The sequence below is a fragment of the Vigna unguiculata genome, chromosome 7 (genome assembly GCF_004118075.2).
Source record: "Vigna unguiculata cultivar IT97K-499-35 chromosome 7, ASM411807v1, whole genome shotgun sequence".
Lineage (NCBI taxonomy): Eukaryota > Viridiplantae > Streptophyta > Magnoliopsida > Fabales > Fabaceae > Vigna > Vigna unguiculata.
The window spans coordinates 40,625,941-40,647,146 of NC_040285.1; the positions used below are offsets into that span (position 1 = coordinate 40,625,941).

Genomic DNA, 21,206 nt, shown 5'->3' on the forward strand with positions numbered 1-21,206 from the left:
GCACAATGCGCAGGCAGCCTTAAAGTATTCCACAAGTGGCATACACCCACCAATGCCATCGCATCTATCTCTATCTAAATTGCTTATTGCTCAAACCAAACCAACTTCCTTTCTACTTTCTTCATCTCCCTTTTCCACTGTTCTCCACCCATGTATCCCTCTTCCTCCTCCTCTTCCTCTTCTTCCTCCTCCTCTCACTCCATGAGCCACGCGCCGACAGGCCTCACGCGCTACGGCTCCGCGCCGGGCTCTCTCCTCACCACCACCGTCGATGCTCTCATCGGAGGATCACGCCCCACCCCCACCCCTTACTATTCCGGAGGAGACTCTTCCGACTCCACCTGCAAAGACCAAACATCGTATCACAACCACGCCCTCGGATCCGCCTTGCTCCGCCAGAAAAGCTCTCCCGCCGGCTTCCTCTCCCACCTCGCCTCCACAGCCACCGCCCCCACCGCCAATCACAACCATAATGGTAACTACTTACTTATCCTTCCTCAATTTTTATTACTCCAAATGATCCTTTTAGGCCGGGCCCACTTCTTCGAGGGCGGGCCCGGCCCAGCCCAATTGTCTGTCTGTCCACGTGTCTCATCTTTACTCAACGCCGCAACGCAGGAGCGGGATTCACAATCACGCGGGGCTCTCGGTTGAAGTCCCAGCTGAGCTTCACCGGTCACTGCCAGGAATCTCTCTGCGGCGGCGATAACACTAACAATGTGGTGCTCGGCGATCATGCCACCTTCGGAATGGAGCCTTGGGACAGTTCTCATTCTCATTCTAATTCCATCGCGTTTTCCGCTCCCCCGACTAAGCGCTCCAAAAGCTCCAACTCCAGCGATCAAGACATTCTCCATTGCCTCAACGCCTTGGAATCTCAGTTTAGCCTTCCACAGACCACTCTCGAGATGGCAACGGTCGAGAAGCTCTTGCACATTCCTGAAGATTCCGTCCCTTGTAAAATCCGTGCTAAGCGAGGCTGTGCCACTCATCCCCGCAGCATTGCCGAACGGGTAATTCCTCGACTACTCCTACCTTTTTTACTTTCTCGTTCCTCCTTCTTCTATTCAATTCCATCCACTTCACACACAGGAGAGAAGAACCAGAATAAGTGGAAAGCTCAAGAAATTGCAGGATCTTGTACCTAATATGGATAAGGTATTATTTCTATTTCCGTCTCTTTCTTTTCTTGTGTCAAACTGCTCTCTTATATAGGGAAGCTCTCTTAATCTTGTTTCAATATGTCTTTAATTCATTGTAGCAAACAAGCTATGCAGACATGCTCGATTTGGCCGTTCAGCATATTAAAGGTCTTCAAACACAGGTTCAGGTCTGTAAAACAACCTTACCCTTCCCTCTCTATCTCTTTCTCCAATACTTTTCATTCTTCTGCTTATTCACAAAATATGAATTAAATGTTTCCGATATATGAAATCACTATACAAATTATTTATCTACAATCACGGTGTCTTATAACATGCTTGTGTGAGAATTGGACAGCATTGGTATTAAAAGGTTACTGCATTTGGTGTATGATTTCCGTAAAATATGAATTATTTTTGTTTGCTAAATTGAATTTCAATTAAAATTGCCCTTTTGCCATTTCTATCTCTATTGTTGTGTTAAGCTTTTTACCAACCCTTACGGACGAGGAGTATTAAGTAAACTTACCCTTCATTAAATGCTAATTACTGTCTGGAGTTGTTAGTTTTAGAAGAAATATTCATATGAAGTAATCTATAAATTAATTGCTGGAGGAAAATGTGCCCTATTAACAAGACTGAGTTAAAGAGCCCACGAGAAGGCATAAACACTGAATGCTTTAACCTAGGTGTATCAAACATATATCTGATCCCTTGACGGAAATTCGAGACGGGACCACTTTCTGTCTGATAAATCTTCGCAACATACATGAACAAATGCCTCCCCGGTTTCTTCGTCGTAGGAATTTCATATCAGACGTCTCGACCAATTAGTTCCCTGTAAAATCATAAAAATTGCTAATGGTTGTCAAGCCTGGACATTCCTCAGCTGCTGATGAAAAAATAGTTCAATACCAAGCTTAGCTCTTCAATATTTTAGCACCCCTAAAACGTGCGTTAGCTCTTGAAAACAAACAACATGCTGATACAGGGCAATGTTACTGTCCTCCCTTGAGATTGCTGTGCTATATGGTCACTTCAAACAACGCTATTTTTTCACGTAGCTAGCACCTTTCCACACTGGCAAGCAAATCCACTACCAAGGCCTCTAGCCATCATCATTAACCCGTCAGCCAATCACCACTTCCTCTGTAACATTCCAAATGAACTAACATAAACCATATCCTAAATAATCAAAGTTTCTGACTGCAAAGAGAAACAACAAATCAATATAGCACAACTGCATTCACTCTCTTCTACCATGACTAGAACTAATGCTTCTGACTACCGGAATTATTCTCCATTCACCCATGTCTTGCGCGTGAGACACATCTTTACAAGTTGTCAGAGTTAATAGTTTTCCATTCCCCGAGCCAATTAGCCCAGTCTCAATCCCTTAACTCTTGTCTCTTCTCCAAAGCTGCCGCACTCTAGCTCCATTAGGATTCAGATAGTCACTTTTCATCCTTTGGACACTTTTCATCCTTTGGATAATTTTGCAAACTTCAACAACTTTTTGTCTTTTTTACGAGGGGCAATGGACCATGGTAAACTAGTTTTAACTTCCCTTGCTGTTCCGACCTTAAGTCCTTAATATAGTTAGGGTCATCACTACTACATTGAAGTGACTTTGTCAAAGTTGCCTTGAAAAGTCTTCTCGTTGGGAGTTAAGACCAAAGATAAAGGACAAAATTGTAACGTAGGTGATCTTAGCAATGTCAATGTTAGGAACTTGCTATGCCTGTCCGTTAATTAATACTCCAGTTACGTGTACATTTAAAACATCATGTCTATGTCAGGCAGCTGGTTTCATCGAGTATCACCTTGCATGATGATCTTTTTGTTGCATACCGAATACTGTAATATTTTATATTTATTTATAAGCAGCGATGCATTAACATAAGCTTCGACTACAATTTTACCCTGGAATATTTTATATGTATATTTACCATAAGCTGTGATGCACTAACAACAAACCTTTACTACACTTTTTACACGAGGAGACTACTAATGCTTTATTTAGTCTTTAAAACGGTAATAATCTATTAAATTGTTCTTTAAAATGAATAGAATAAAATAGTAAGTCAGTCCTTAAAATTGTACATTTATCAATTTAGTCATTTAAAACATAATAGATGGTCAAATTGATATCTGAAATTGATTAAAAATAATATGGTCCTTAAAATTAATTACCAATTAATCGAGTCTTTAAAATTGCAATGGTAAAACATATTAATTCCTAAGTCTAGATATTTAATTGTACTTTCTTTCTAATTTACTAGCGAAATATAAGCCTACATACAGGTAAAAATAATTGATTTAAGCTTTTATATTTAAGGTTCGATTTATCTTATACAATTTGAAAGACTAAACTGATTGATAACATTTAAGGACTGTTTCATCATGTTATATTTATTTCAGGCATTAATTTGACCTTCTATTACAATTTGAAGGACTAAATTTATGGATAATGTACATTTTCAAGGATAAAATTGCTATTTTATTAATTTCATTAATTATAACTTCAAATACTGAATTGGAGGTTTACTCCTTTTAAGTAATTGTTTTTAATTTACTATTAATTTAACTTGTTCTATCACATTACTCATCTTAATCAATATTTACTTGTACAGAATTTATTTATGAGTAGCATTATCCTTTAGAGAAAATTATATTCATACAACCAATGTTTATAACAACAGTTCATACAAACACGAGGAGGACAAGAAAAAAGTAGTGTTCTTTAACTTCTTGTATAATTTTGTTTTATCAATACGATATTTCTATCACACTCGAGGTACATGTTTAAGCTGTAATTTTTTTAGCAGTAGAATAAGAAAGGATGGATGTGAAGTAGATTGCGGTCTCCTTAGTCATGATTCCAGAATTGTTTTCCTTATCTGTATTACAAAGTGTTTTACATATCATGAAGAATAAGAGCTACACAGAATAATTCAAGCATTAGTTAATTGCTGTTCTTGATAACAAGATTTTTTCTTTTCGCCCTCTTTCAGAAGCTTCACAAAGAACTTGAGAATTGCACTTGCGGATGCACACAAAGCAAATAACATTTGTTTTACCAGATTCTATGCAAACGCGCATAGAAGTCAAGGTTTTGATGGCAAAGCAAGAAAACTGATTTTGTACCGACCTACTTAAATGAATAATGAAGAAACCGAACGTCTGTAGATTGTCAATTCTACAATTGTACAGTGTATGTTGTAATATGGTAGTCTAGGAAAATTTGTTCGTTTTCTTCAAGAATTGCCTTTTTTAAAGTCCAGGTTGATTTTCTTTGGAGGTTGTTTATTCCTTTGTTTGGGTAAGTATGGTACAATGAGTGATTAATTTAATTTTTGGAGTCAGGACCAGAATAGAAGTGAGAATGGGATGAATTAGAGAATGAAACTTCCAATCCTGTTCATAATTTGATCCAGTTAGGAATGAAATATATTTTGTCTCTTCGTTATTGTTTGACGAATTACTGTAGTACAAGTTTATAACCAATGTCAAAGAAAATTTGTACATTCATGTTTAGAGTTATTTTCTTCAATATGCAATGACTATTTTTGTCTGTGACATATTTTGCCGAAAAAGGAATCATTCTTCGCCTAGAACAGATCAAGATTAAGATTAGTACACTGTCTGAACTTATGTTTAGATAGAAATTTCACAGTTTGTAAAACATTTAAATGAATTAACCTTAAATTGATTCCATTTCAAATTGCTTCGTTTCTAAATATGCTCCTGCAGGAGGAGATAGACAGGGGATGAGTGAATAAATGTTTTTCAAAATATTCTGTACTTCAAATAAAAAATTGTCTTGTAATTTCTTACAAATGAGGAACTGAAGTTAAGGTTGCAATTCGTGAATTGTATCTGTCACTTTTGGTGGAGTTCTCTGGAAGAAGCCTTTCACCACCACACAACCTCTCATCACTTATCTGTCACTGTATTTGGTTCAACCACACTCTCAAAACAACTTCTTTTCTCACACATACATAACAAAACTAATGAATAAGTCACAGAATAAATTCTTTTAATTAAAATATCTTCACAGTTTTCTTTAATTCATTAATTCTTTATAATTAACAATGAAAAACTTATATTAGTGTAGCTATTTATTTGAGTTAATATTAAAATAAACTTATTTTGTTGTGTTTATATTTAATAATATAGTTTTTATTTAAACTAAATAACTTAATTCAATATATTAATATTATTTACGGTTCTTATATGAATACTTTTTCCTAATTCATATACTTTGTTTAACTAACTGACAATATATAAGTAAACTGGAGGGAGTGTATTTTTTTGCTTGATTTTGAGTTATTAAATTATTAGAATAAGTAAAACCTTCCTAATTAGAGAAGTATTGAAAAAAAAAAAAAAACTATTATCAGATTTATTGCCCAGTTATCAATTTGGTTCTAATATAACAAATTGTTTTACAATCGCTGAAATTTTAAGATTCCAACTCTCTTTTGATAATATGTGTAAGTTTAAGTTTATTTGAAATATAGTTAAAAAAAATAGAGCAAGTTATTTAGATTCTAAAATTTGGTTAGTGTTTTTATTTTCAGTCATATTTTTTTTTTCTTGTAACTAAACAAAAAGAATTATTTTAAAGTTATTTTTCATTAAAAAACTTATCTACAAATTGATTTTAATTTACTTATAAAAATAATTAATTGTTAATATATAATTAAACTTTTGTTAAATACATAATTAGATGTAACTTTTGTTAAATATAATTAAACTTGTGTAACTTTTATTAAATGTTAGACGCTAATAACTTGTACAGAAGTAAATTTATAGATTCAACAATTAAGTTATAATTTCATTTTACTGTAATAATGAATATAAACTGTTAATAATTTTGAAGAATAATTATCTATACTTAAACATTTTTTAAATATTATATATATATATATATATTATATCTAATTTATTTATTTATTAATAATAAGTAATTTTATATTAATATAATTATATATATACAACTTATTAAAATTTTTAAAATATTATTGAATACTAAATGGTGCAATATTTAACAAAAGTTAGTATTGGTGGAACTTATTAGGCACTTCCCTTCCTAATCTTAATAAAAGGTCAAGCTAAGATTAAATTGCATCAAAATTCATCTCTTTAAATTTCTATTTAATCAAACAAAATGTTCTTTATCAGTCATAAATACTTTAGGAATATTTTTAAAGTGTGCATTTTTATAATTTAATAATTCTAAAATATTTGGCACGTTTTATTTTTGTTTAAAAAATTATTTATATTTAAAAAAAAAAAACTCTAGAATTCGTAAGAAGCTTCTTTTTCTTTTTTTAAAAACCTAAACTTACACAATCCACAAATACTCTTAGCAGAAAGTGCACCATTAATTTTTCTTTCTGGAACTATTTTATGACTTTATCTTAAAAGGAAAAGAAATAAACCTCTTACGTTCACTCCTCTTATCTACATTTTCTTTTGTCTGTATTCTTCTAAACAATTTGGAAACGCATCTTTTAAATTTTGTGTTTTCAGTTAAGTCAACCATCACTCACAAAAAATGAACAAAATAAAATTCACAATTTTTTTGTTTTTACTTTATTGGATGGATTCTCACTTAAACATCGTATTCAAGATAAAAAATAAATTTTAGCCTCATAAATACTAGAGGATAGAAAATGGAAAAAAAATGTTGTTGGTTAATTAATGTGACAAAATACAAAATTAATTGTTTAAAAAATATAATAAATTACTAAAATATTTCTAGTTAAAATTTAATAAGAATTTATATAAATACAAAATTAAAATATGATTAATCCTGGAGTAACTATTTTGTAAAAATAAAAAATAGTATTTGAAAAAGTTATTTAAAATTGAAATTTATTATATATATATATATATATATATAATTAATTAATTAATTAAAGTTGTGTGACTTTTATTAAATGTTAGACGCTAATAATTTAAATGTAATTTAAAGTAATTTTATTGATTCAACTATTAATTTATAATTTCATTTGACTGTAATAATGAATATAAACTGTTAATAAATTTGAAGAATAATTATCTATACTTAAATATTTCTTAAAAAGTATATATTATATCTAATTTATTTTATTTTTTAATAATAAGTAATTTTATATTAATATAATTACATATAAAACTTTTAATCTAATATTAAAATTTTAAAAATATTATTGAATATTAAATTGTGTAACTGATACTTCAACTTGGATCAAGTATCCGTGTTCGACATGTATCTGGGTCTGATACTTTAGGTTTATTTATTGAACATTATCAATGAAGTATTTAATTTATAAAGTCATAGTATACTACAAAAAAATATTTGAATATTGACAAATTTTAGTCATAAAAAATAATTAGTCACTATATAGTGATCAAATTGACAGCTAAAATAGTTACAAAAAAAATATATTTGGTCTCTAAATTGATAATTAAAATATTTTCAATTATTAATTGATTTTTAAATTGGTCACTAACATTAGCTACCAGATCTTGACTACCGAAGTAAGTCGTCTCTAAATCGGTTTCTAATTCGGAAATTGATCTCTAATATATCTTTTATTACGTCATTATTTAAAAGTTTTCTTGTAATGGTACTTTTGTGATGATTTTTTTTTTTTATGTTGGCAACTTTAGTAAATATAGTTTTAATTTGGATTCACACAATAACAATCATATATTTCTTATGTTTTTAAAAATTATTGTATATTTTTCAATATTCATATATAACGTATCGTATCTTATTATTTTGAAAATAAACATATTGACGTATTCGATATAACACATATTTGACGTACGTATCGTATATGTGCATCATAGGGTATAATATTTAACAAAAGTTATACATAAGTATCAAATGCTTTGGTGGTGGACAAAATGTATCAATACTTCAATTTGGGTTATATATTTGTATCTGACACGTATCTGAATTCGATAATTTAGGACACTCTATCTAATGATACTTCCAACGAAACATCTAATTTATAAAACAATAATGTTTTTATAATAATAATAATTTATAATTTTTGTATAATTTAACAATATTTAATTATAATTTTAAATATATTAACATATTATACACATGTTGTATCTAACACGCATAACGTATCAATATTATATCTTTAAATTATAGATAATGAGAATTATTAGGCACTTCTCTTCCCGGTCTTAAGAAAGATCAAGCTACTCCCGGTTATTAAATGATCAGAATAAGTAAAACCTTCCTAATCAGGGAAGTATTGAAAAAAAAAAAACTATTATCGGATTTATTGCCCAGTTATAAATTTGATCCTAATATAAGAAATTGTTTTGACTTTATAATCTCTGAAATTTTAAGATTTCAACTCTCTTTTGATAATATATGTAAATTTGAGTTGATTTGAAATATAGTTATAAAAAGAAAATTAGGGGTGATAATGCGGGCCGGCCCGCATAAGGCCCGCACAACGCGGGCTGGCCCGTCCCACATACTTTATGCGGGCTGAAAACACTGGCCCGTCCTGCATACTTCTTTGTCCGTGGGCTCGTGGGCCCGCCCACTTTTTTTTTAATTTTTTTAAAATTTTTATGATAAAACTTTCAATGTTAAAAATTGGAAAAATTTAAGAAGTTCACAAAATTAAGTAAAGACTTTGGGAAATTATATAATAAATTGATAATTCAACATTTTCATCATATTCATACTATGACATACACAATGTATTCTTTAAATTCTAGTACATTAAAAATTACATAATATTTGTCTTTTCCAATTATACAAGAATTTGAAACGTTAATGAAAGAGTCTATAAAAGAAGTAATTAATATACACAAGTTTGCAATTTTTTTTTTAATTTTACGCGAGCTTACGGGCGGGCCCGCGCGGACCGCGGGCCAGTCTGAGCGGGCTGCGGGCCTACGAGCTCACTACCCTAACCCGCCTCACGTTTTTTTGTGGACCTGCGGTCCGGGCCCGCGGACCAGGCCTAATTGCCATCCCTAAAAGAAATAGAACAAGTTATTTAGATTCTAAAATTTTGTTAGTGTTATTTATAATTTTTATTTTCAGTCATATTTTTTTTCTTGTAACGAAACAAAAATAATTATTTTAAAGTTATTTTTCATCAAATTTATCCACAAATTGATTTTAATTTAATTATAAACATAATCAATTGTTAATATATATATATATATATATATATATATATATATATATATATATATATAATTAAACTTGTGTAACTTTTATTAAATGTTAGACGCTAATAACTTGTACAGAAGTAATTTTATTGATTCAACAATGAAGTTATAATTTCATTTTACTGTAATAATGAATATAAACTGTTAATAAATTTGAAGAATAGTTATCTATACTTAAATATATTTTAAAAAGTATATATATTATCTATTTTATTTTATTTTTCAATAAGAAGTAATTTTATATTAATATAATTATATATATAACTTTTAATCTAACATTAAAATTTAAAAATTATTATTGAATGCTAAATGGTGTAATATTTAACAAAATTTATTTAAAAAATGCTTTGGAGGTGGAACTTATTAGGCACTTCCTTCCCAATATTAAGAAAAGATCAAGCTACCTACATGAGATAAAAATTTATCTCTTTAAATGTCTATTTAATAAAACAAAATGTTCTTTATCAGTCATAAATACTTTACGGAATATTTTTAAGTGTGCAGATTTATTATTTAATAATTCTAAAATATTTGGCACGTTTTATTTTTTGTTTTTTTTTTTTTAAGAAAACACTAGAACACGTAAGAAGCTTCTTTTTCTTTTTTTAAAAACCTAAACTTACACAATCCACAAATTCTCTTAGCAGAAAGTGCACCATTAGTTTTTCTTTCTGGAACTATTTTATGACTTTATCTTAAAAGGAAAACAAAGAAACCTCTATGTGTCTACATTTTCATTTGTCTGTGTATTTTCCTAAAAAAATTGGCAACACATCTTTTAAATTTTGTGTTTCCAGTTAAGTCAACCATCACACACAAAAAGTGAACAAAATAAAATTCACTAAATTTTTATTTTACTTTATTTGATGGATTCTCACGTAAACATCGTATTCTAAGATAAAAAAGAAATTGTAGCCTCATAAATACTAGATGATAGAAAATGAGAAAAAAATGTTGTTTGTTAATTGATGTGACAAAATACAAAATTAATTAATTAAAATAATATAATAAATTACTAAAATATTTCTAGTTAAAATTTAATAAGAATTTATATGAATAAAAAATTAAAAGATGATTAATCATTAAAAATTGTATTTGAAAAAGTTATTTAAAATTGAAATGTATTATTATTATTATTATTATATATACATATAATTAAAATTGTGTGACTTTTATTAAATGTTAGACGCAAATAACTTAAAAGTAAATTTATTGATTCAACTATTAAGTTATAATTTCATTTGACTGTAATAATGAATATAAATTGCTAACAAATTTGAAGAATAATTATCTATACTTAAATATTTCTTAAAAAGTATATACTATATAATTTATTTTATTTTTGAATAATAAGTAATTTTATATTAATATAATTATATATAAAACTTTTAATTTAAATATTAAAATTTTAAAAATATTAATGAATGTTAAATGTTGTAACCGATACTTCAACTTAGGTATGTCTGACACGTATTCGTGTCAGATACTTTAGATTTCTTTATTGATATTTATCAATGAATTATTTAATTTATAAAGTTATAGTGCACTACATAATCTTTGAATAATAACAAATTTTAGTTAAAAATAATAATTAGTTACTATATAGTGACCACATTGACAACTAAAATACTTTCAAAAAATTATAAATGATACCTAAATTGATAATTAAAATAATTTTAATTATGAATTGGTTTTTAAATTGGTCACTAACATTAGCTACAAATATTCTGACTACCAAAATAATTGGTTTATAAATTGGTACCTAACATTGACTACCAAAGTAATTGGTTTTTAATTAGAAATTTGGTATCTAACATATATTTTGTTACTAAAATTGCTCATTATTTATGAGTTTTCTTGTAATGGTACTTTCATAATGACAATCATTTATATTTTTTATGTTGGCAATTTTAGTAAATATAGTTTTAATTTAGATTCACACAATAACAATCACATATTTATTACGTTTTTAAGAATTATTGTACATTTTTTTAATATTCATATATCACATATCGTATCTTATTATTTTGAAAATAAACGTATCGGATACGACACATATCCGATATACGTATTATATATGTGCATCATAGGGTGTAATATTTAACAAAAGTTATGTAAGTATCAAATGCTTTGGTGGTGGATAAAGATTTTATCAATACTTCAATTTGGATTTTATGTGTGTGTGTAACATATATGTGTGTGTGACATATATTTGCATTCGATATTTTAAGACATTCTACTGATATTTTCAATGAAACATCTAATTTATAAAACAATAATATTTTTATGATGATAATAATTTATATATTTTTTTATTTTAACAACATTTAATCTATATAATTTTAAATATATTAACCTATCATATACATTTCTTATCCAATGCAGGTATATATATCACAGGTGATGGTGAGAATTATTCGGCAGGCACTTCCCGACCCAATCTTAAGAAAGATCAAACTACCATTCATCTAATTGCATGAGATAAAAATTTATCTCTTTAATTGTCTATTTAATAAAACAAAATGTTCTTTATCAATGATAGATCCTTTATCGAATATTTGTAAAGTGTGCAGTTTTATTATTTAATAATTCTAAAAAGTTTGACACGCTTTATTTTGTTTAAAAGTTTATTTATATTTTTAAAGGAAACTCTAGAATACGTAAGAAGCATTTTTTTTTTTAAAAAGAAAAAACTAAACTTACATGATCCACAAATTCTCATAGAGAGAGTGCATCATTATCATTTTTTTTGTCTGGAACTATTTTATGACTTTATCTCGAAAAGAAAATAAATAAACCTCGTACGTTCATTCAATGGCGGAGTTAGGTGATGACGGGGGAGCCACGGCTCCCCATTTTTTTTTTTGAATTTTTTTTATATATATTTATATATTTTTTAAAATTATATTATATATTATTGATATTAAAATTATATTCTGAAAAATTATAATAAAAGATAAAATAATAAATTTTAATAGAGACATTAATTTATAAAAGAGATTAGAGTTTTCTTTTCTGACTATAAAATCTTATCACTATGTAAATTATCATGAAAGTGTGTGAAAATAGATAAATACAAAGAGATAGATTGGGAAACAGAGATTGACAACACATATATTGAGATTGATGTATACATTTTTGCATTATCTATCAGAAATCAAATGTTAGTATCTTATTATGATTTATGTATGTTAGGTTAGTTTATGATTCTTTTTAGAATGTTTATTCCAAATTAAGTTTATCCCAAATTAATATAAATCATAATTATGATTTTAGGGATTCTTTTATGAAATTGGTATGAAACCTACTTATAATTTTTTCTAAACTATTATAACCCTTAATTATGAAATTTAGGGATTTTGTGTTTTTCATTACCTATGGTAAGTTTTTTTTTTTTTAAGTTTTGAATTTATACCGTGTTACTTATTTAATTAAAGTAGTATGAGTTTTGTTATGTTTTGCAGTGTGATAATTGTGATTTGTGAATATAAATTTTATTTTTGTCTAAATAGGTGAGAGGTGATAAATTTATCTTAGAAAGATTATGATAAAAAGTAAAAAAATTGATTCTTTTTTTTTTTAAAGAGGAAGGTTTGTGATAAATATTAAAAAGAAATGCATTTACATTAACTAAACTTGAAAAATTTAATAAGAACCAAGAATTTAAGACAATATAAAACAAATATCTAAAATCCTCAGAATTACATATAATATTTAAAAATTCATTAGTACGTAATATGCTACTTACAATATAATAAAAAAAATAAAAAGAAAAAAATGAATAACTTTTCTTCTAAAGAAAAATTAACTTGGCCTCCTGGATCCGCCACTGCGTTCATTCTTCTTGTCCCACATTTTCATTTCTCTGTGTATTTTCCTCGAAACAAAACGTATCTTTTAAATGTTGTGTTTTCAGTTAAGTCAACCATCACACACAAAAAGTAGACAAAATAAAAATCACTCGGATTTTTTATTTCTTTTTTACTTTATTTGATGGATGCTCACTTAAACATCGTATTCTTAGATAAAAAGGAAATTCTAGCCTCATAAATACTAGATAATAAAAAATGAGAAAAAAATGTTGTTGGTTAACTGATGTGACAAAATATAAAATTAATTAATTAAATAATATAATAAACTTCTAAAATATTTCTAGTTAAAATTTAATAAGAGTTAATATAAATAAAAAATTAAAAGATGATTAATTATGGAGTAACTATTTTGTAAAAATAAAAAAGTTGTATTTGAAAAATTTATTTAAAATTGAAATTTATTTTATTTAAATAAATAATTGCAAATAATGCATGATTTTGTTCACATAATAACTTTTGAAGAAAAAAAGAAATTAAATCACAATTTAATTAATTGAATTTAAAAAATCGCATAAAATTAATTATTAAATTTTGGATGATTTATCAATTTTTTTAATGTGATTTGGAATTTCTTTTTAATAGAAAATGTTTTTATATATGATGTGTTGTTATGATGCTACATCTTACGTATTTGCTATGTTGTTAACTTAACTCTCACTATTTTGTCCTTAATAAAAGTTTGGTAGATAATGATAAACTATCATTCAAGATTGTATGAAACTAATTTATATAACAAAACAACATATAAATATTTTTAAAGAACATTGACTATCATCGACAAATATTGACCTTTTCATATAATATCGTAAGTGTGTCTTACGATTTTCTTTTCATTATACTGACACATGAAAGAAAAAAATTGGAAGTAAGAGATACGCAACTCAGAAGATATATGAATATTTATATATATTAATTAAATAATTTATTTATAAAAAGTAAAAATCATAATAAAAAATATATGATATTATTAAGTATTTATAATTGCATAAATATTAAATAAAATTATAAAATAATAATTATATAAATTTGAATAATTAAAAAAAAGAATAAAAATATGAAATCTATGTCTTAAAAATAAGTTTACCAAAAATAATAATAATATAAGTCTTTTATGTTATTTAATAAATTAAAAAATTATTTTGATAATTTAAAAGAAGACAATGATAAATAAACATCAATAAAATCTGAGTTCAACCACAACTACACGAGACTACTTTCAAATCAAAACAAATAATAAATTTAGAGGTCTTTATCTTTATATAATACTCTACTTTTTCATTTATCACTGATATAAGACGACTCTCACTCAAATTCTTAACACATCCTATTCTTATACTTAACGTAAACAATAGGTATACTGATATCTACCTTATATCCACCTAATACAGACATTTTCTATCAAAATTGAAACATTCAAACAATACTTTAAGTTATCATTCTTAGTCGTAAGATTTACTTAAAGTTCATTTGTCATTCTTAGCTGTAAGATGAGAAATTTTAATCAGCAACATATTATAGTCAATGAATTAAAGTAATGGGAAAGATGAGTAACTAAAAATCTAAAATCGGTACAAATCAAAAGACAAAAACTGATTTAATTTGAATATAATATTAATTCAAAGTGAGCCAAAATTGTATATAAATGTTATGTTCAAAATAATATTATTATTTTTATATAAAAAATAACCAAATTAATCATACTGTAATAATCCGTACATAATTTCATATGCTAATACATACTGCATTGATACTTGTTATTTTTATAATTGTTTGTTTAAGAAAAAATATTCCTTGACAACATTTGACAACTTGTATAAAGATAAAATAGTGTTAACAAAAGTTAACTTTTATGTTTTTAGAAAAAAGAAAAAGTAAATAGTTATGAAGGACAATGTCAAATGATAGTAAAAAATAAAAAGTTGATGTCAAAATACCAATGTCCTTTGTTTAAATAGTACATCTAACTCTCTGAGTCATGTTGCAGGAAAAGTATACATCAATAATATTTAAGGAAATTAAGTTAAATTATTTTTTTGTCCCTCTATTTGTCATGAAATTTCAGTTTGGTTCTCAAGTTTTTTGTTGTCTCAATTTGGTTTTCATTTTCTTAAAAATGACTCAATTTGGTTTTCACCGTTAGATGGGGTTGAAGTTAATGCAATGTGTCAATTTCAGATTTTTTTTTTTAATTTTTTAATTATTTTTTGAATTTTTTTTTATTTTTTACACGTGTTACTTCATAGTTGTGTTACGTGTCAAAGTGTGACACGTGGCACAACTGTGTAGTGACACGTGTAAAAAAAATCAAAAAAATTCAAAAAAATCAGAAATTAACATGTGGCGTTGACTTTGACACTGTTTGTTCAAAGTTAACGATGACTAAATTGAGTCATTTTTTAAAAAAATAAGAATCAAATTAAGACAATAAAAATCCAAAGTGAAATTTCATGAAAAATAAAAGAACCAAAATAGTAATTTAACCTTTCCGGTACGGTGTCTAATTGGATCCTCCTTCCATTATAAAATGAGACCACACACAACAGAACCTCACATGGTATTGTTGGTGTTAGACATATAGATCCTGTTAACAACATTTGTACTGTTATCATGGGAACTCAGATTCTATGGCTGTCTAATCCCACACAAACACTCACCACTAGGGTTACAACAAACAAAAAGTTGAGACAACCACCATTTCTTGCATATCCCAAACCTAGGACACTTATCTCTGCAAACACCTCTCAGACACCACACCATAATACCAGACGTTCAGCTAATTACCAGCCAAACCTCTGGAATTTTCAACTTCTTCACTCTCTGGGAAATGACCTCAAGGTTTTTTCTTTCTCATTTTCAATTAATAATAAATTTTATTTCTCAAGTATATCAGTTATGCAAACTTAATCTTACAAATTGATTTTTTTACTTCTGTTAGAGTTAAAGTTCAACTCATATTCATGCATTAGAGTTTATCTTAAGGAAATTGATTCTCTGTTAAGTTTATTATTTCACTCCTATTACATCACTCAGATAAATTTAAGTAAGCTTTATTCATTCGTTTTAGAATATGATGTTGTTCTTATTGTAATTCAAACACAGGAGAAAAAACTGAATGAAAGAGCAACAGAGTTGGAGGAGGAGGTACGACACATGATCAACAGGGTAGACACAGAGCCACTGAGCTTACTAGAATTGATCGACAATGTCCAGCGTCTAGGATTGACCTACAAGTTTGAGGAGGACATAGTCAAAGCCCTTGATGACAAGATTGCTCTGTTGAATGAAAATGAAAAACACAAAAGTGGACTCCATGCCACAGCTCTCAGGTTTCGTTTACTTAGACAACACGGTTTTCATGTATCCCAAGGTATTCTCATGCTACCACTAGTTGTTCCAAACACACATTAAACTATGTTTTGTCATTTTCTCATTGAGTTAACATGATGCAGACGTGTTTGAGAGATTCAAGGACAAGGGGGGTTTCAATATCGAACATAAAGATGACGTGCAAGGATTGTTGAGTCTATATGAAGCGTCCTATCTAGGCTTTGAGGGAGAAAATCTATTGGACGAGGCAAGGTTGTTTTCAACCACACAACTCAAGCAAATCCTAGAAGAAGGAGTAAACACCAAAGTGGCAGAACAAGTTAAGCATGCACTTGAACTTCCTTATCACCGAAGATTGCACAGACTCGAAGCACGATGGTATCTTGACAGATATGAAGCAAAGGAACCCCACCACCGGTTGCTACAGGAGCTTGCAAAGCTAGATTTCAATATGGTGCAATCACAGCACCAGAAAGAACTGCAAGAACTATCAAGGTTATTTATAAGTTTTAACTGTTTTTTCTCTAAAAATAAATTATGTAACATTCTTAGCTTTAGTTACCAATGAATGGTATAATGTATGGTATAGGTGGTGGAGGGAGATGGGGTTGACAAAGAAGCTAGATTTTGTTCGAGACAGATTAATGGAGGTATATTTCTGGGCGTTGGGAATGGCACCTCATCCTCATCAAAGTGAATGCCGTAAAGCTGTCACAAAAATGTTTGGTCTAGTCACCATTATTGATGATGTGTACGATGTGTACGGTACTTTGGATGAACTGCAACTCTTCACTGATGCTGTTGAAAGGTTTTTTTCTTATGCATGTTAATTGATCTGGCTACAATACAACTATGTATATAATATGGTGTAGTCACACACACCTGTGTTTGTTTACATATATGTTTACAGATGGGACGTGAATGCCATAAATACTCTTCCAGATTACATGAAGTTGTGCTATTTAGCACTCTACAACACTGTCAACGACACCACTTACAGCATCCTTAAAGAAACGGGACATGACAACGTTTTCTATCTGGCAAAATCTGTATGTAATAATTGATGAATTAATTGGTAAATTTATGTGCTTAAATATGTGAACAGAAGTAATGAAATTGGTGAATTGATGACAGTGGGGTGAGTTATGCAAAGCGTTCCTCCAAGAAGCAAAATGGTCAAACAACAAAATCATTCCAGGTTTCAGTAAGTATCTGGAAAACGCATCGGTTTCTTCCTCGGGTGTGACTTTGCTTGTTCCTTCCTACTTCTTGGTGTGCCAACAGCAAGAAGACTTTTCAGACAAAGCTCTGCACCACTTGACTAATTTTGGTGGACTTGTGCGCTCCTCCTGCACCATTTTCAGACTTTGCAATGATCTGGCAACCTCTGCGGTATGTAACATAGATTTACGACAACCTTAAATTGACAATTGTTAATGGAAAACGTGTGTTTTAACTGTTTTAACTGCAGGCTGAGTTGGAGAGGGGTGAAACGACAAACTCAATAACGTCGTACATGCATGAGAATGAGAGTAATGAGGAAGAAGCGCGTGAGGAACTGAGAAATTTGATCGATGAGGAGTGGAAAAAGATGAACGAAGAAAGAGTTTTGGATGGTAGAATCCCAAAAGGTTTCATGGAAATATGTGTTAACATGGCAAGAGTTTCCCATTGCACATACCAATATGGAGACGGACTTGGAAGGCCAGACCATATGGTGGAGAACATCATTAAGTTGCTACTTATAGACCCTCTTCCTGTTAATTAGCTACACATTTTATTTGGTAAAATTATATCCACTTCAAAGTTGTTTTAATAATATATGTATATATGTTAAACTAAAAAAATAAAAGGATTTAATTAAAATATTAATATTTTGAGTTGTGATGAGTTGCTTCTAATTGAGAAGGTTGCAAGTATTTATTTTCAAAAGGGGAAAAATAGTTTCACTTGTTGTTTTTGTTGATAACCTTTTACTACAAATAATAATAATAATAATAATAATAATGATAATATAAACATTAAATTAATATATTTAATTAAAATATAAATAAAATATTGAATAGAAGATTAATAAATTCGATTGTGAAGAGGGAATATGAATTTGAGTGGTCCTCAAAGACTATGAGTGCTCTTTGAGGAAGTCTTTGATCTCTTTACATTTTACACATTTATCTACTCACTTTATAACTCATTTATTATTTTTATATGCAATACTAAAATAAATAACTTAATTCAATATAATATTATTCTTCGTACTTGTTACATGGATGTAGGAAAATAATATTATTTTTTCCCTTTCAAAAAGTATGCATGTACCGAAAAGTCTTAAAAGACAAATAAAAATAAACAATTATAAAAAAATCTCACTTTTAACCAGTAATAAAAAAAATATTTTTAATTTTTTATTTGATCGATTTAAAATAATTTTATATTTTAAAAAAATATTAATGAATAGGTGTAAAGTTATGGAGTTTTGTATATCATCCAATAAAAATATAGATATAACTAGGTATAAATTGTTTTAACAATATTGCCATGCACTGAAATTCATTATATAATTAAGAAGCATGATTCATTACGTTACCATTAAAATTTCACCAGCTTAACAGTTCAATTTTATTTTTTTTTTGCAAGATTTCTGAACAAATAGACCTTTAAATATATTTATTAATCATTGACGAATATTCATTATCTGGCTTACCCACCCTACACGAGGCCCATAATGAAAATGAGGGGGTGGGGAAAGATAAAAAGGAGCGTGTGAAAAGGAAAGGTTAATAGAATTGTGATATTAAGGGCATAGAGAGAAGGAAGAGGAGAGCGAGGTTTGAATGGCGTCGGAGAAGAGAAAGAGAAATACGAACAGTGATGTGAGGAAGAAGAGAAAGAGGAAGGAGGAGGCGGAGACGGGGAAAGCCGAAGAGAAGTCAGAGGAACGATCGTTGGAGGCTCTGCGTCTCCTTCAGTCGGCGACGGGTCTTCAGCTTTCATCGCTGGAGTTGGAGTCCCTCAGACAAGACTGCGTTCTGGAGGTACCCAATCACTCAGATATTCAAATATTGGGGAAAACTGTTAAGGCAGTGTTTGGGTCCTCATGGAGGGAGCATCTCTGCGAAGGGAGTGTCGTAGAGGGAAAAGTTAATGCCGGAAGCCCCGCGGTTCTCATCATATCTTCATCTGCCCTAAGATGCATACACCTTCTCAGGTTGTTTTCTCCCTCCCTCTCTCATCATCTCCATTCCTAATTCCTTTTACATGCCAAAACCCTAATTTTCTCCTGCAGGGGCTTTCGCTCTTTCACTAAACAATGCCACGCTGCAAAGCTATTCGCTAAGCACTTGAAGCTTCAGGAACAGGTACCTTCTTAATTCTGCTCTTTCATTTGTTTTCTACTTCCCTCCACTTCAACTTGTAAATTCTTCTTAATACCTATGTACCAGTTTTGAAACCAGACAACAATTCATAGGCATGCGGCTGAGGGATCAAACTGCTCCCATTTTTATTTTAAATCTTAAAATTTAACGCCCTTCTCCTTGGACTCTGAAAAAAAAAATTGAATCTGCTAATCTATATCTAAATTGAATGTTTTGTTCTTCACCAGTGCATGATTTCTTTTCCATTCCAACTTCTTGATTTTTCCCATCCTTTTCTTGATGTTATAAATTGTTATTCTTCTAAGTCGTGGAAACATTACCAACTGATTTTGCTTTGTGATCAATGCAGATTTCTTTGCTAAAGAACCGTGTTAACATTGCTAGCGGCACTCCAAGCAGGTTGGTTCTCCCACGTCCTGCTACTAAAGAAAACCCTACTTTTTTTATTGATCAATCATCCGATTAGATATACCTTTGATAACTAGTGGTTTAAAATATTGACATTGTCAAATTTGTAGTCACGTAATTACTGTCTTATATCAATTTCAGGATAAAAAAGCTAATTGATGCTGAGGCGTTAGACCTTTCAAGGTTGCAAGTACTCGTGCTAGATTTGCAGCCTGATGTAAAGGGGTATTCGTTGTTGACCCTTCCACAAGTCAGGTTTGGTCATGGTTTCTATCTGTTCTACTTATATTTCTTTAAAGTAACGCTGTCGTCTCTCTTGTAAGATTTTGCATTAATTTAGACGCTGATTGTTACACAGGGATGAATTCCTGGAGGTGTTCAAGAACTATTTTTATGAAGCGATGATCCAGGGTGGTCTGCGTATTTGTCTCTATGGTTACCAGGCGGGTGTTGGTTTAAAGGACAAACATAAACAAGGGCATACAATTCCTGATACATAACATCTCATGTTTATTATTTTTTTACAATTCCATTTATCTTCAAATGACGGACGTATTTCACCATGGGAGAGTGACAATTTTGTTGTAAGTGGGGTAGATACATATGAAAAACACATTTCTAAGTAACTAGGAAGGTGCTTTATTTGTGTAGATTATAGTGATTAATCGAATACCCCTTTTTCTTTGGTATAATGGCATTATGGGTCCTAGTGTTAGTGTAATTTTAAGAAAAAATACCATTCTCGTGCAAATATTTATCAGTAATTTTTCTCTGAAACTGCCTGAATGACCAATTTGAATTTTATTATGTTAATGGGTAAGTTTTGCTTGGGAAATAATATACTGTTCAAATCTAGTGGTTTGGGTGCTTTTATC

The 21,206-nt window shown here is 29.3% G+C and overlaps 3 protein-coding genes across 3 annotated transcripts; all 3 read left to right on the forward strand.

The window, feature by feature from the left end:
• Nucleotides 1-48: 48 nt before the first annotated feature.
• On the forward strand, nucleotides 49-4,656 carry LOC114191680 (transcription factor bHLH128-like). The gene is made up of 5 exons (XM_028081023.1): nucleotides 49-475; nucleotides 619-1,013; nucleotides 1,093-1,158; nucleotides 1,262-1,330; nucleotides 4,157-4,656. The coding sequence occupies exons 1-5, from the start codon at nucleotides 151-153 to the stop codon at nucleotides 4,208-4,210; spliced, it is 909 nt and encodes a 302-aa protein (XP_027936824.1). The 5' UTR covers nucleotides 49-150; the 3' UTR covers nucleotides 4,211-4,656.
• Nucleotides 4,657-15,763: 11,107 nt separating this feature from the next.
• On the forward strand, nucleotides 15,764-18,418 carry LOC114190704 (isoprene synthase, chloroplastic-like). The gene is made up of 7 exons (XM_028079684.1): nucleotides 15,764-16,054; nucleotides 16,319-16,586; nucleotides 16,669-17,041; nucleotides 17,136-17,354; nucleotides 17,457-17,595; nucleotides 17,681-17,938; nucleotides 18,018-18,418. The coding sequence occupies exons 1-7, from the start codon at nucleotides 15,827-15,829 to the stop codon at nucleotides 18,312-18,314; spliced, it is 1,782 nt and encodes a 593-aa protein (XP_027935485.1). The 5' UTR covers nucleotides 15,764-15,826; the 3' UTR covers nucleotides 18,315-18,418.
• An 899-nt stretch (nucleotides 18,419-19,317) lies between these two features.
• Nucleotides 19,318-21,058, forward strand: LOC114192032 (uncharacterized protein C3orf26 homolog). The gene is made up of 5 exons (XM_028081580.1): nucleotides 19,318-19,754; nucleotides 19,833-19,905; nucleotides 20,273-20,322; nucleotides 20,473-20,586; nucleotides 20,690-21,058. The coding sequence occupies exons 1-5, from the start codon at nucleotides 19,381-19,383 to the stop codon at nucleotides 20,829-20,831; spliced, it is 753 nt and encodes a 250-aa protein (XP_027937381.1). The 5' UTR covers nucleotides 19,318-19,380; the 3' UTR covers nucleotides 20,832-21,058.
• The last annotated feature ends 148 nt before the right edge of the window (nucleotides 21,059-21,206 follow it).

Coding starts and splice junctions, on each gene's coding strand:
- LOC114191680 (XM_028081023.1), top strand. CDS start 151: ATGTATCCCTCTTCCTCCTCCTCTTCCTCTTCTTCCTCCTCCTCTCAC. Junction 476..618: donor CGCCAATCACAACCATAATG/GTAACTACTTAC, acceptor GCCGCAACGCAG/GAGCGGGATTCACAATCACG. Junction 1,159..1,261: donor TTGTACCTAATATGGATAAG/GTATTATTTCTA, acceptor AATTCATTGTAG/CAAACAAGCTATGCAGACAT.
- LOC114190704 (XM_028079684.1), top strand. CDS start 15,827: ATGGGAACTCAGATTCTATGGCTGTCTAATCCCACACAAACACTCACC. Junction 17,042..17,135: donor GAACTGCAAGAACTATCAAG/GTTATTTATAAG, acceptor TGTATGGTATAG/GTGGTGGAGGGAGATGGGGT. Junction 17,939..18,017: donor ATGATCTGGCAACCTCTGCG/GTATGTAACATA, acceptor TTTTAACTGCAG/GCTGAGTTGGAGAGGGGTGA.
- LOC114192032 (XM_028081580.1), top strand. CDS start 19,381: ATGGCGTCGGAGAAGAGAAAGAGAAATACGAACAGTGATGTGAGGAAG. Junction 19,755..19,832: donor AGATGCATACACCTTCTCAG/GTTGTTTTCTCC, acceptor TTTCTCCTGCAG/GGGCTTTCGCTCTTTCACTA. Junction 20,587..20,689: donor TTGACCCTTCCACAAGTCAG/GTTTGGTCATGG, acceptor ATTGTTACACAG/GGATGAATTCCTGGAGGTGT.